Genomic DNA, 16,556 nt, shown 5'->3' with positions numbered 1-16,556 from the left:
TATCATTTTACAAACCACTCTGAAAGTGATCCCAGTGATATTGTTTGCCCCTGTCACTGTCGTAATAGTTGTGATGTGGACTCTGGTATCCACCTGAGTTTTAATGATTTTTAAAACAATATATTCTTGGTGTAGACGGCCCTTTAGCCAGGCCATAGTCTGTGGTGGCCATGGCCGCCACTGGCAACCTTGACTCTGCCTCTGCCTGTCATTCATCACCTTTTAATGTAAAGTTTTCTCCTGCATTAGTTGTACTTTTCATCAGTGCACCCTACAGTCTTGCTGACCCTTGACTTGTTCCCAAACTCAGCCTGAGCCCAGAGCCTGCACGGTGCCACGCCCTTACCTTGCCAGAGTCAGGGCTCACATAGAGGTCAGAGCTGGATTGGATTGGACAGGGAGGCTGTCTGTCAAACAGACGGTCCAATACCTCGATCTGCTGCGGCGAGAACAGCTCCCCTCTCATCTGCTTCCTGAGGAAGTCCCGCCCACTGTGGCCGTGCCCGTTGGCCAGCGGCGACTCCTGCAAACCTAAACAGAGAAAGTCAAGAGAAAGGAGTGAGGTTAGATGGAGGATATTTAATGAATAGCAATAAGAGAGGGAAAGGAGAGGTTTAAAGTGCATATAGCAGAGGGAGTAACCAGATATAAACGATGATGAATGAATGAAGGGAGGAGTGAAAGTGTGGGTTGATAAAATAAATCACTGAGGCAGATGTGCAGAGAGAAGTCTGTACTCAAATGAACCTCAGTGAGCTGATTTAGCACTGAGTGACTTCATAGATTGTGGAGACTCAGAGAAAATGCTATACAAATGCAATCCATTACCAAGCACACGCTGTCGCTCCTTCTTGATCTCTCAAAAGTACACTCTCGCTTCTCACATATACACACCTCTTGTCGTATCAGCCATACACACACAGACACACAAATATATATTGCTGTGGTATCAGTATTAGACTGTGAGCTCTCGTATCCTGCAGTTATTGCAAGGCTGAGGGACTGAACGAGACAATTATAAGAACTCTGAAGAGTCGCGGCCCACAAATGATTAGAAAGAGAGAACGAGAGAAAAAGATAAAGAGAAAAAGGGGATGAGGGTGAAAATCCCCCGCTATAGAGCCAATTCATTGCTCCAAACCGCTCCTGAGAGCCTATTTTAGTCCTGGGGGTCACTGTGTGTTTGGTGTGTGTGTGTGTGTGAAGTGTGTGTCCAGTGGCAGGGGGGACTGATATGACAGGCAGGTGGAGATGGGGAAGGGGCTTCAAATATATATATTTTTCCATTTGGACTGAAAATACAGATCCATTTGTGCCGGACCGTGATTCTAAAGAAAAAACAAGGAGTGAAAGAAAGAACTGAACAAACTAGAGCTTGGGCTTTATGGCATTTTACCACATACAAAATTAGAGGATATTTCTGATTTATTGTCTTTCTGTAACCTTAAATGAGTAGCCACCTCACTGATTTAGCATTGAATTAATATATATTAGTACCAGGTTATTATTATTGTACTAATATCGTAGGACAGTTGAACAAAGGATCAGAAGAACCTAATTTAGCCATGGGTTGCTAGTCTGAAGTAGAGATGAGGAGCAGGCAACAGAACATGGCTGCAGACTGAGGGTGGTAAACACACGTAAATGTTGCATGTGTAAAGCTGCTGACCATGGAAGCTGAGCCTGCCCGCCTGCCCGGGCATCACGCTGCTCATCACTCGGCCTGTTTTATTTCTCTATGTAGGACTACACAGCCCTCCAACAACTGTTTACAAATGTTGTCTTAGTCTGTTTAGTGGTGCTTGGTGTCAACTGGCACTGACTCAAAATACATCGATTGAGGACACGTGAGTGGACACGGAGTGTTTATTTAGTTATTTATTTTTTTGTTGTTGTTGTAATCACAATGTTAGATATTGTAATGAGAATTTTGCAAGTTATCCTGGGTTTTGCAACATGGTATTAACATTCTTGTTTAGTGATAAGATTGAGCTGTCAGAAGATAAGACACACTAGTATAGCTAGATTATCTAAAGCACTTTTTTTCAACGTAAGACTGGAAGTGAGCACACTGAAGAGTCAGTAATAATTCTGCCATTACACAAGTTCACTGGGTCAAGGTTGAAAAAGGAAGGGGCCAACAGACAGTTTGAGCATTAAATTTATTTGTATCAGTTCTTCCTAACAATTTTGGATAACCTAGGGGTTTCTTTACAAAGTCTTTACATCATCTGAAGCTGGTAATATGCCTTGTGTGAGTGTACAAGGGTCCACTGAGGTCTTTTTTTAAATTTTTGATTTTACCTTTATTTAACCAGGCAAGTCATTAAGAACAGATCCTCATTTACAAAGGCATTTGTCATGAGAGGGTGTACACATAAACAAATGTGGGGACATCCCATGTGTTGTGACCGTGTAGACTCCTCTACTCACTGATCTACTCTTCATGTGTGAAGTATGTTCAACAAGCAGACTCCTGAAAGTATAAAATTAACTAACAGGCATCCGTGTGATCAGTATCTGTCCATTTACACGTTTGTTTGGGACTATAACAGAGCTCCAACTGCTCATGGGTCTTGTCCCCATTGGATTTTATGTTGGTGATGGTCCAACATTTTAGCAAATGCGTTGTGTGTGTGCAATGTTATTATTACAATATGAACGATGGCCAAACCCTAACCCAGCTTGAGAGGCAACCTCCAGAAAACTTGATAAAATTATAAATATAGAATATTGGCACAAGGAGTATTTTTCAGTTAATCTCAAAGACGTCAAATCAGGAGACAGTATCTAGCAGCTAACACACTAACACACCGCTGCATAACTCACAAAACCTCACTGCACCTTTTCAGTACACAAAACCTCTTTCACCCACTCTCTCACAAACACACTGCTTGATCATAATCTCTCTTTCTCGACTATAGTCACACACACACTCATATACAGATGCTGGGAGCAGTGTGAGTGTATGGTCCAGGTCTCTGGTGACAGACCAATCAGGGGGGAGATAAAGCCGGTATGATGCTTTAGCCTGGTAACCCACGGCGACCCATTTAATCCCACTGGCCAGTCCCCATGATGGAATTCAATTGATCAATCATGTAGCTCTGATGGCACCATTTCAGCCAGCTTATTGCTTTCTGCCTTCTCTCTGTCACACACACAGACACACACACACACAAGTACACACTGAAAGGCTGACCCAAACCTATCATGAAGGAGCAGCACCCACAAAGGAGCAGCGAAAGACGGAGAATGAAGGAGATGACAGAACCTACTGTAATCGAGCAGTAAGAACAAAGCTTTTATTTATGATAATCAATATTGTCCATTCATGTGTATGAATGTGTGTGTGTGTGTGTGTGTGTGTGTGTGTGTGTGTATCTTGGTGTGGATGTGGGTGTGGGTGGGTAGCTTGATATCCGGCTGGTCTCATTGTATCCTTGGATGGGTAAAGAAACTCATTGCCGTGACGGGTTAAATCCTATTCACTGTCGGATACACACACACACTCACACACACACACACACACACACACACACACACACACACACACACACACACACAGCTGCCTCTATCTCTGTGAGTCAGTCTCCGAAGGGAAGCGCTTCTCTTCTCTCTTTTTCAGAGCAGAACAAAACAAACAATGAGCCCTTATTGTTCTCTCCTTTCTGCCTTTTTCCTCTCTCTTCCGCCTTCTCTGTCTCTCTCTTTTGCTCTCCCTCTGTCTCTCTCTCTGTCTCTCTCTTTACTCTCTTTCTGTCTCTCTCCATCACCGTCTCCCTCTGATTCGGCCTGCAGCCGTTGCCATTTATTCGACAACCCAGGAACAGTTGAATTATTAAATCCAAATACCTTTGAGAGTTAGATGGGTTTGTCACCTGTTAGTGTGTGTCAGTGCACATATTTTGTGTATGTGTGTGTGTGTGTGTATGCCTGTGTGTGAGTGCGTCCGTCCTGTCTGTATGCAGGCGGTAGGTAGAGGTGGAAAGTAACTAAGTACAAATATGTCATTATTGTACATAAGCAGAGTTTTCAGGTATCTGTCCTTTAATTGAGTATCTATTTTTCTGAATACTTTTTACTTTTATTTCCTACATTTTAACAGAAATATCTATATTTTTCTACCACTTACATTTTCAAAACATGGACATTACCTCAGTTTTAATGCATTTTGTTGATTATTGTTATTTTGCGTCATTGCACACTGCCTTCCCAACATCAGGATCGATTTCAGCCATAATGGATGTAAAAGACAAAAACAACGAAAGATGAAAACAACATTAAAGATGTAACAAGACAAAAATGATGTAATAAGACATAAAAAGCTGTAATAAGACGCAACAATACATACCAAGCTGAAAATGATGTAACAAGACGTAGCAAGATGCAACAAGACATAACATGATGAAAATGATGCAACAAGACGTAATGAGACAAAAACATAATAACAAGATGTAACAAGGCATAATAAGACGTAACAGATGAAAATGATGCAATAAGACAAAACAAGACTTAAAAAGATGTGATAAGACATAACAAGACTTAACAAGGCACAAATGATGAAACAAGACATAACAAGATGAAAATTATATAAGAAAGATGTAACAAGATGAAATTAATGCAATAAAACATAACAAAACATAACAAGAAGAAAATTATGTAACAACACGTAGGAATATGTAACAATGTAAAAAGACAATAGCAAAGTAACAAGATGTAATAATATGTAACAAGGCGAGACAAAACAAAACAAGACAAAAACAAAGTAACAAGACAGAACAAGACGTAAATAGATGAAAATTATGTAAAAGACGTAAAAAAGATGAAAGATGTAACAAGACGCAAACAGACACAGTGGGGGACTCTACCGTGAAGAAAAGGTGAGGTCCAGTTAACTTTGAACAGAAACAGCTGGTAAAAAAATGTCCTCAAGATGGATACTTTTTACTTTTATACTCTGAGTGTATTTCAGTGCATGTAATTTTTCAATTTTATTTGAGCAAAGTAGTTGAAGTTGAATCATTTCTTATACTTTTACCAGAGTCTCGTTTAGTAAGTATCCGGAGTCAAGTATCTGGACTTCTTGAGTAAAGAATGTGTGTATTTTTGTCACCTCTCGGGGGGTAGGACACCACCAGTGTGCATCTTTTTGCACTTGACATAGATTATCATACTGATAGGACAGGGGTCGTAAGTCTGACCTCACTGCCCCAGTCTGTGCATTCGTGTATGTGTGCGTGTGTGTGTGTGTGTGCGTGTGTGTGTGAGTGTGCCCGATCTAAACTCCAGAGATCAAAGTTTTGGGGGGGCGGGAGGCACTGAGAGAAACTCAGGGTGAAGGGCGGAGCTCCCCTCCCTCCCCTCCTCCGTTCTCCATCTTTTGCTCACTCCCAGCGTCTTTTATCTGGTAAGCTGCTGCATGTCACAGTGGATGCACAAGGGGGTGAGAGGTCATCTTGGCATTCTGGGTAAATGCCATTGACAAATTTTTATCTTCGTGCAAAAGAGAGTTTTTAACACCAAATTTACCCCCAAGTACAGCTTTTCTTGAAACACACTGAAAGTGTTTTTCACTCAAGGAAAGAAACTATCTATCGTAACAAACCCACCTGTCCATATATTTGACACACACACACACACACACTCACACACACACACACACACACACACACACACACACACACACACACACACACACACACACACACACACACACACACACAGTTTCTGTGTGTGAGAGAATAGGTTAAGATACAATAGTCCCCTTTTGGCCCCACAAGTCAAGTTCTTCCATTCACTCCCATTCATCTACATTCTGCCCCCAGTCACCCCCCACTTCCCCTCGCTTTGGCTGGGGGCACAGGTCACCACAGGGCTTTACCCCCACACACTCCTCCTGCCGACACGCACACACTCAAACACACAGAAAAACACATGCCATGATCCCGCCTTTCTGTGTTCCCATCACTTGCACAGCTGCCATGTCAATGCTTATTGGTTACAGGAGAAATAAAAGGTTTCCTGCACACATGTCCATTTATATGTTCATATAATATGTAATATGCATTCAATCAATTTCATAAGATGACAATAACAAAAACATCGGACACTTGCTCATAGGCACATCAGCAGGGTGGACGCTCACTCAGTAACTTGAACCTGGGTCCACTTTTGAACTTTTGAACCACAAATATGAACAAAAAGATATAATATTATTCACTTGAACGAATTAGGCAGTATTTACTCCACTTTGAGTCCCTAAGAGGAAACAGTCGCACTTGTCTTGAACTGAATTTAAGTTGGGTGGTCTGTCTCATCATAGGCCATTTTTACAGCTGACATTTTGAATTATGTTGCATTCACCTGGTCCTTGAATGGTTACAACTTAATACAATATTACAAATTCCATTTGGGTTAACGTCCTATACACAGGAACATGGCGGACAAAACTATATGTTTGGTTAGTAACTTTATTAATTTATGTATTGCATATCAGTTTTTTGTTCACAAATAATTAGGCTGTAACCGTAGTTACCGACCACACAGAGTGAACTGGATTAGTTTGATTAACTGAAAATTGATTTAGCAGCATATAACATATCCTTCCCCCCACCGTACTTTTTGCCCTCATACTTGTTTCATTTTATATTGTTTACTTGTTTGTTTTTTGTGTGTGTTTTTGAGTTGGTGGCAGTAAGGCACGATTTGACTCAGTTATTTTGCTTACTTCTCCAAAGGTATCAGTTTCCTACTCCCCCCCCCCCCCCCCAACACATACATCTTAAAAGCAGATGAACACACCGAAATCGGAATAACAACTTCCAAAGTCTAGAAATGGGACCCTATGAAGAGCGTGTGAATGCACTATTATTTCAGATTTTTTGATTTTTCTGACACCACATAAATGCAGGATTACCGTACCAAGAAACACAAGCGGCACTTCTAACAGTAACGCTAGCTCAGCTCCGCTGCCAATATTTTCCTGAATATGTTCTGGGGAAACAAACGTTTTATCACAGCAGCCATTTTGACAGGAAATAGTAGGGCAAACACAGGTGTTACCAATTAATGAAGGTTCATGGGGAATACCTACTGTATACCTGCTGTGAAAAAGGTCTATTAACTGCTTTCGTCATACATGGAAAGTCAAGGTTTGACCCCTGTCTGATGCACTGAGGTACACGAAAGACACTGTAACTGTCTCATTACTGCATGTGTAACATATTCACCTGTACTGAGAGATAGATACAACGACAAAGTCAACAGGAGTAAGCAGTGTGATTGTTGGCCTTGTGTGTGTCTGACTTGTGTATGTTTATGTCTTTTTCCCCTCTGTGTACAAATGTTCATACTGACAAGCATATGGGTGTGAGTGTGTGTGTGAGAAGCTTGCATTATTGTGTATCTGTGTATGTGTTTGTCTGTCCATGTCAGCGCATGCTGTTCCCCCTGTCGCCCCTTGCTGTGTGTGTGTGTCATTATCCAGCGGGGGCTGCTCTAATGGAAGCTGTGATTAGCAATGCTGTTAATTAGACCACAGAGCCAACCGCGCAGACCTCTGCCACAGAAACACTGCAGATAAAACGTGACGCTGAGCGACACAATGCTCAAATGGCGCTTTCTGGATGCTTCAGTGAAACGCAAAGTGATACAATATTTTTAATATAAATTATGACACACGAGGTCCAGTCATAGTGAAACAGCAGACAGACCACACATGTAGCACACGGTGTAGCACGTCATGCACATAAAGAACAAAGTGAGACAATAATGCTGCTAATTAGATTACAGAGCTTCTTACTTCAGCTACAGATTCAACCACAGAGTCTTTGCCACAGACGTCAGAGCACACATAATTGTGTGATATATCTGTGTAATTATGCATGGCTCATATTATTTCTGACTATGAAATACGACTTTATAAGAAAAATGAACCCCGGATACATTTTGACTAACTGGAAAAACCCAAGTGTAACTTGGCCAGCAGGCACAGCACCAGAGCCCTGGAACAAGAACGTCCGAATGAAACAGAGCCAGCATTAATGTTGCGATAGTTACACCTGTGTTTTTTACCCTATAAATAGTCAAAATGTCTACTATGAAAAGGACATTTGTAGGTCAGTATTACATATGACACTTGGTGAAAAGCTCCAATCTAATTTGAAAGTAGCCACGTAAGTCAAATTTAGGACAAATTTTAAGTTAAAAGAAAGGAAAATGCAAATTACTGCACATTTCTATTAGGGGTGTCACAGTTTCAAAATTAAATCAAAAATCAATCGAAAGACCAACGATCTGTTGATCTTTACAAGTTAAGACTTGATAGTCTAATGGCAGAGCCGTCATTGTTAAAAAAAAAGTTTAAACCAAACAATTTGACAAAGTCGTGACCTTAAACATTAAAACTCAAAATGCATTGTGGATTTGGAGAATTGTGACACTGATAGTTTTGATTCAATTCTGTTATGTCAATATTAGAAACTGGACACATCGAGATGAACGGCTGGCGGTGCTGATTAAAGCACTGCAGAAGAAGAGGGTGCAACGAAATGACATAATTACAGTAAAACAACACCCATGAGGAAAACAATGTAGAAAACATAATGGAAATGTGGTATTTCTGTTTATTTCACGTATTGTTTTAAGGAAAATATCCTCATGGCTCTACACAAATCTCTCGTTTTTGTCTTGCATAATTTTTCATCTTTTCCTTTGGAGCAAAGCCTCAGTGGCAAGTAAGTCACACACTTCATGTATGTCACGATTTCTTCACGTAGGCTGTTTCCATTGCTTTGTTGCATTTTATCTTATTTAACTTCAGCCAAGCGTAAAAACTTTCTCACAATATTCTGACGTTTTAATGAATTTCTGGTATTTCCACTTTTATTTGCTTTGCAAATTCACTATAGACCTTTTTTATGAGCCAACATGCACAACAGCAGCATCCTGACTGTGTTTGACCTGAATGGAACAAAACCTTAATGAGTATCACTGGTAACACCTGTGTTCACTCCACTATTTCTCATCAAAATGGCTGCCGTGAAAAAGGTTTATTACTGATAAACACTATCAACTTCATGTAATAGATAAACTTGGATTCAGTGTGTGTAAATCTGAATCTGACACCACAAACTATCAGCTACCATTAGAGAAAGTGGAAGCCAAGTAGAAGAACAATCGTCATCATTATTCACCTGTACTGTGTGTGCATGCATGTGTGTGTGTGTATGTGTGTGTGTCAGGTCTAAAGTCTTTGTGCTCTGCTGATGGGTAAGTGGGCCGTATCCAAGCATATCAGAATGCTCAAGGTGCACCTGGGATTCATCCTGGAACCTGCTGGAATGTTTTTGGAAATTCATCAGCGGTGGGGAAAGGATACTGTATGTCTGTGTGTGTATGTGTGTGTCCGTGTGTTAGAAAGAGAGAGAGAGAAATAGCCCCCAGTGGCGTTCTGTCACCCCCCTTCGCTCCGACATCTGGTCCTGTCTCATTTACCGCAGGAGACTGTCTGTGTGATGGCTTTTTAATGCCACTGACACCGCCACACACACACACACACAAACATGCACACATGTACGCACACACACTTGCACATACATATACACATAGTACAGTATGTGAGAACCCCCTTATGTGCTATCACACACACAGGCCCACACCTCTATTAACATGCATGTAACATTGATCCAGTATGACAGCGTACATGATCAATAGTGCATGCATAAACTGACTTCTCAGGTAGCTCTCCAGTGAAGCACTGTTAGTAAACAAATAGGGCTTTCTGAATGAAGATGTTTGGTTTAGAAATCCCATATTGCACATGCACACACACACAAACACACACACACACACACACACACATCTGTCATTGATCCTCCTGCGCTGACTTCTTTTCATCTGGGCTTTTCCACACTGGAAAGGTAAGGAGGGGGTCCTGCAGCTGTCCGTCATCATATAATGCGTTTATGTTTTCTACATGTGCCATTACTACCAAAAAAAAGCACACATACACACACACACACTTATTCTTTTGCTTACCTTCATCCCTCTTCCTCTTGCCCACATCAGCAGCTGAGCTGATACCCAGAATGCCACTGATGGAGTACGAGGAGCCGGCTGAGTCGCTGGTCACTGCTGACACTTGTGTGGCAGCCACAGACGTCGCTGCAGACAGAAAACATGACAACACAAAAGGGATGAACTGAGAAATCATGAGACAAGCAAGAGAAATGAATAATCTTTTTTTTCTTATGAGTTACGTGTGTGTGTGTGTGTGCGCTTCCTTTTTTCTCTGAGACAAAATTTTAATTCAGTCAAAATTTGGATTCACGCACATATTGAGAGGCTGAATAAACAGCATGATTATTGCACATGTGTGCCTTGGACTGGTCACAACAGAGGGACACACCAACAAGTGGAGACTGAAAAAATACATTTACTACTTCACATAAGGCTACAGATGCCAATTTTCCTCCCAAGATGGCCAAGTCATCCCCTACTCTGCCTCTGATTGGCTGGTGCTTGTTGCCTTAGTTGGTTGGGTTGCTCAGGCTCGAGAAGTGAGTCCTTAGAGTTAAAATATCAGGGCGACCCAATCAGAGGTGGAGTAGGGCGGGTCATGACTTTGTCCTCCTGGGGAAAAAAAATTGTTATCTGTAGCTCTATGTGAAGTAGCCGTAATTCAGTACACAACCATCTTTTTTCAAGATAAAACTGCACATTTTTAAGTTTCCTTTTACTGTGAGCAGTCCAAGGCACACCTGTGATTGGACATGGATTTTAACAAGATTGTTAACAAAACTGTGAGTGAAATGAAGCTCTTGTGTCCATAGAAGAAGTCTTTTTTTTACTTCATCTCATGAAAAATGGGATCACAAACAAAAGTGTTGTAATTATTATTATTATTATTATTATTATTATTATTATTAGATAATAATTTTGTTGAGTGTAATAGCAAAGGTCACCTTTACAGGAGTCCAGTTTTTCATATGTACTTAAACAATGGTTTCATTGTGGTTTCATTATATGATGTTAAACAGACAAATAAAATCTAACTGCATGAAATTAGCTAGAGTGAGTGAGCCACATAACTTACATCACAGGTACAACCTGAAATGCCAGTAAGATCTAAGAGGTGGAAATCTCGTGTGACCAGAATCATTCACCCGCACAAAGTGTATGTAATGTTGTGTCATATGCTGCTACTGCACATAAAATGAAGGCTGATGAACAAAAACCCACTGGTGGCTCAAGATCTGTGTGCCACCAGCATTTATTGTTCTTTTTACTTGAAGAGCACTTACACTCAAATGTCTTGATTCAGTTCTGTATGACACCTTCACTTTCGAAAGATATAAAACAAAAAACTATGAGTGAAATCCTATTTTTCTCTCCTTAAACTCAACACAGATGCACTTTAATCTTGTGAAACTTTACTCAGCCATACAGGCCAAATTGAAGCTTGAAAAAAAAGTCACAAAGGATACGAGTCTGTCTGTGTTTTGCTCCTCATGTCTCTCCCTCTAATCTTTCCCCTGGAGGAGACAAGTTCCTCGCTGGGCGACATACTTGTCACCGCTTCAGTGACACACACACACACACATTCTGCAACCTCCTGACACACACACAAACACGCACACACCGAAACATACAGTCACTGATTCCTTGGTCCCTTATCTGTGCCCCTGTAAGCGGACGTGGGGTTGAGTGACAGTATGGTATCCCAGGAGGGACAGAAAGGTGTGGAGACAGACATCCTAATCCTCTCTCCCAGCAGACCCCCCAAACACAGAGAGACAAGACCGAAAAGGGAATAAAAAAAACAACAAAAAACGATAAACCAGGCGATCAAGGTCCCTTCCAGCCGTTACTCCTCCGCTAACGACAAGGAGACTATAATGAATGCATATCCCTCCTTTTCCCATCACTTGATTTAGCACTTCAATTATCTGATTTTCCTTTCTCTTTCTTTTCACTCTTTTTTTTTTATCAGAACGTAACGCTTTTATTCTGCAAATCCAAATGTTCAATTTTCCGCCTGGGAGTGGGACCCATTTATCTGTGTAATCTGTAAGCGTGCAATTTTGTGTGTGCGTGTGTGTGTGTGCATCTAGGTGTGTATGTGTGTGTGTGTGTGTGTGTGTGTGTGTGTGTGTGTGTGTGTGCGTGTGTGTGTGTGTGTATGCTAAATGTGTGTAAAAGGCAGGAGTCAGGGAGCAGTGTGTGTGAAATTAATTTAGATTAATAGACAATGTGCGATTATGAAGATATGAGAGACACCGAAACACAATCCACTGCAGGGCAAAGTGAGGAGCAGATAGAGAGGCGGAGAGATAGGCTTTCATATTTATTTGTACTCGCAGATATTCATCGAATGAAAGGAAATAATGTTTCAGTCAGAGCTGTAATAGATATATTGCTTCATTCTGTAACATGATTCAGAACTACAAATGGACAGCCAAACCATGTTAATTTGAGGGAGGACAGACGAAGGTCTTTTTCAAGTTCAAAATGTAACTTTAATAGACAGAAGAAAGAACCTTATTACCTGAAGATTTTGATGAACAGTCAGAATTACTGACTTCAGTAATTGTGCACAACAGCACTGTATGATCAAGAATATTAATGTCACTCATTCAGTGTCAGAATCTCATGTAAGACTGTCTGGTTTTTGCTCATTTACTCAAACTGCTTTACAATCTACTTATGTTGGCAAAACAAATCACAGCTGAATTAATCTACTATGGGACAGAAATTAGCTGTGGATCCCAGTTTGTGATCATTTGGATGACCACAAACCCATTTAGGAAGTGGCACCATGTATATTTTGGCATACAGCCAAAAACCCCTAGAGCAGTGTTTCTCAAATGGAGATACTAATACCCCAACTTTAGAGTAATGCAGGGGGTATGTAAGATAGTTTTATGCTAATTTAAAAAATATCAGTCATGTGTAATTCTGAAAATAATTATACTAAAAGTTCAATAAAAAACGTAAGTGTAAGTTTGATTATATCACATTTTATACTAATGTTCCTGTTTTTAATGAAATCATTAACTGCTGTAAATGATCTGCTTTAAAATCTCCAGAAGAAGAAAACACCAAACGCAATCAGGTTCACTGCAAGCAAGAAGCTGGGTTCTATAAGGAATGAAGGACCAAAATCAAGAAACTGAATTTGTAGGTTGACTGGCTAAGAAACTATTTCAAAGGGGGCACATTACTGAAAAAAGTTTGAGAACCACTGTCTGAGAAGACAGGTACAATGGACAAGACCAATAATAATACCGGACCATTATTATTACAATTGATTGCATGATTCAGTGCGGCAAGTTTCCAAACAAATGTGCAATTAATCAAATAAACCAACTCATGTACAATAAAAATGTACATTGTAGCACCTGAGTGTTGCCCACTGTGCCTGACTGATAAACCAGATTTGCTGTAAACAAGAATTTGAGACCATAAATCACAGTCACAATCATAATCTCCATATAGCAGATATTTCAGTGTTTATAATAACTCTCTTATGTGCAGTAGGTCGTTTAAAGTGCAACTCCATCTGCAGTCTTTTTGGAGGTTTTCAGATGGAAATTACCATTTAGCTATTAGCAAAAAGCAGTGATGTAGGTTACAGCACTGATGCCGCTCTCACTCAACGACAGAATAAAACAAACAATCAAAAAACATAGGCCCACCATTTAAGAGCCCTGTTTCTGAGGGAATTGCGAAAAAAGGTTACAGAAGGATTTCTTGATCGATTATTGTAATGCTATATCGTCTTCTGGCATGAATTTTGTTTTCTCTTTCACTCGTCTTTAGGGTGAATTTATTTTAAATATTGTTATCTGGGATATGGAACCTCCTACTGGCTACATTGTTGCACTTCATTATGTTACGAAACACTTCTGCGCTTGGTTGCAACAATGTTGCCAGTTTGCAGGCTGAGGAATGGTGTCTGTCTGACAAGTCCATGCAATCATTAACCATCTCACTCATGGATGACAAACGTACAGCCTGTAGGTCAAAAACAGCTCGTCAAAGGGTCAATCCAGCCCACTGGATGTACTGTGGTCATATTTAAAGATAATAAAGACTTCTATCTTCTAACAATACTGAGGCAATGCCAAAACCTTGGATTTGCAAATGGTTTGTAAGGCAGAGGATAACTTTCTCCTTCTTCCTGCAGTTGTTGTTGTTTGGTGATGCCAGGATTGCTACACAGGAGGGGAAATGTTTGGAAAATCAAATCATAAAGGAGTAAAATAGTATACTGTTCAGTTCCAAAATGCATAAATGACTAACTGAGTGTGGAAAGATGTCTCAGGCTGTTCATCATCTGATTTGTAAGTGGATGGTTCACTAATTGTGAACGTTTTCAGAATGTACTTCTTAATACTAAAAAAGGGAAAAACATAAAGGTGTTGGTATTTACAGGTTATTATGCAACCGTTTTACTGGTCCAGCCCACCTCTGATCAAATTGTGCTGTATGTGGTCCATGAACTAAAATTAATTTTAGACCCCTGATCAAATTGGAGCATTCATTCTGCTTAAGATTTTTGAATTTATAGTGTTAGGGTAGCCTTGGAGTATAAGATGACTGGATGCCTATGTTGCATGTTACCCTCCCTCATTTGCTATTCCTTTTTTTTTCACACTTGACAATGAGGGCAATAAGTACTTAAACAACTTATTAACTCCAACCATGACTCACACACTGTTTACCACACACATTAATCTAACAAAATCTAAATGTTCTTATTACAGTAAGCAGAAAAATGGACAAACCAGGAACACAAATTCCATTAGCTAACTTAAATTTTGAACTCTTCATCTTGGGACATCTTGATTAAAGCATTCAAGCAAAGAAACTGGCACACAACATTTCACACCGTGTTTTCTTTTCTCTGCAAGTTGAGGTCCAGAATTTCAATATGTTTCGTTGTTCCACGTACGGCACACGGGCTCGAATCCTGAGAGACTCGCACAAAAACGGCTCTGCTGTAAAATCTGCTTTGACAGTTGGAAACAGGATTTTAGAGCTGCGACCTACCTAAGTTGTGAGCCGACACTGAGCCCGTTTGGCCGGGCGGCTGCTGAACCTTTGTCCGAATGATCCTGCAGGACGAGAGAGAAGATATTAGTGTGTGTGAAGTGGTCACTTGTGTGTATGTGTGTGTGTGTGAGAGAGGATGAGTGACAGAGAGAACATGACCATCGTGGGAGCAAAACCGTGTGTGTGTGAGTGTGTGTGTGTGTGTGTGTGTGTGTGTGTGAAGTGGCTGAGGCAGGCTGACATGGCAGAGGGGCCTCACACTTCCTGCTTGGCTGCTCATGCAAGCCCTTTTCTTCCTCTTTCTTTTCCTTTCCTCCCCCTTTTTCCTCTCCTTTCCTCTCCTGCCCTCTCATTTCCTTCCCTTCCTCTCCCCTTTCTTTCCTTTCCTTTTGTGTCTGTCTCCTTTCCTCCTCTTGCACACACCTTCCTTCCCTTTTGTCTGCCTCTTTTGCTCTCTCCTTCTCTCTCTTATTTCACCATCCCTCCCTTTTCTCTGCCTCTATGCTCAGGGGAAAGGGTTGTCATTGTACCATCGTGTTGAACCACTGAGCTGCAGCCACTTCATACATATGGAGACCGGGGCCTCTTTGCCATTCTCTTCTCCGCTCCCCGACACACACACACTCACACACACTCACACACGGTATTATATTGCTCTGTGCTCTTCACTCAGTACCTGTTGCCATAAGTTGATACTCAAACACACACATAATACAGAGACTGTGGTACCTGTTGATGGAGCTGACACTGGGGACGCTGTCGTTGTCACACACTCTCTCGGCCAGGAGCCTGTCCCGGATCTCCCAGGCAAACATGGTGGGGTTTTGGCGTTTGTAATCGGCGATCTTGTCGACCACTTTGGGAGTAGCAACCTTTGGTTTGGATCCCCCGATTACCCCGGGGCGAATGCTGCCCGTCTCATAGTACCTGCCAATCAAAGCACAGGAGAGGCACACGTCGGTCACAAAGGCCAACACAAGACGAGTGTGGAATTTTCCAGGAGAGTAGCGTAAAACGCTGTTGGCAGGTTAAATCTAGCAATTAATTTTTTAGTCTTATGTTGTTTTGAGTTACACAGGGTGTTGTAATTTGGTGGAAATATACCATGTCATATTTAAATCTAAAAGACCCGAGTTATAACCAGGTTAAAGTTTATGCATTCATGACCTTGACAGTGACCTAATCAATCAACCTGACATTGGTGCTCTTATTTTGACATTAGCCTTAGCTAACAAATAAACTTATAAAAAATAAATCAGACAGGGCAAATCCCAAATCAAACCACATCGAAATAAGAATCAGAGCAGGTTTACATGTTTTTTAAGGGCTGTTCTATACTTTTCTTATTGTCAGTGATTGTGGTTCTCTATTTGTTCCTACTGAAGCCGTACATCTTTAAAACTGGCTCACAAATCTATAGTTTAATTTCTAATAAAGCCAAGTAATTTCCTTTAAAGCTACGCCACTCATGACTCTTTACAACAGCAGGATGGTGT

General features: G+C 40.9%; 1 protein-coding gene across 1 annotated transcript in view; it reads right to left on the bottom strand.

The window, feature by feature from the left end:
- Positions 1-16,556, bottom strand: part of pax5 (paired box 5) — a 60,934-nt gene that overhangs the window by 26,598 nt on the left and 17,780 nt on the right. The window contains exons 3-6 of the mRNA XM_084715408.1: positions 15,790-15,987; positions 15,058-15,122; positions 10,042-10,167; positions 431-531 (exon numbers count right to left, since the gene is read on the bottom strand). Of these exons, the coding sequence (XP_084571534.1) occupies positions 431-531; positions 10,042-10,167; positions 15,058-15,122; positions 15,790-15,987 (490 nt within the window). The remainder of the gene's footprint in view (positions 1-430; positions 532-10,041; positions 10,168-15,057; positions 15,123-15,789; positions 15,988-16,556) is intronic.

Source organism: Lutjanus erythropterus, chromosome 3 (assembly GCF_056507025.1).
Source record: "Lutjanus erythropterus isolate fLutEry1 chromosome 3, fLutEry1.hap2, whole genome shotgun sequence".
Classification (NCBI taxonomy): domain Eukaryota; kingdom Metazoa; phylum Chordata; class Actinopteri; order Lutjaniformes; family Lutjanidae; genus Lutjanus; species Lutjanus erythropterus.
Note: the sequence above shows the minus strand (reverse complement) of the source record. Positions and strands in the feature narration are given on the sequence as shown.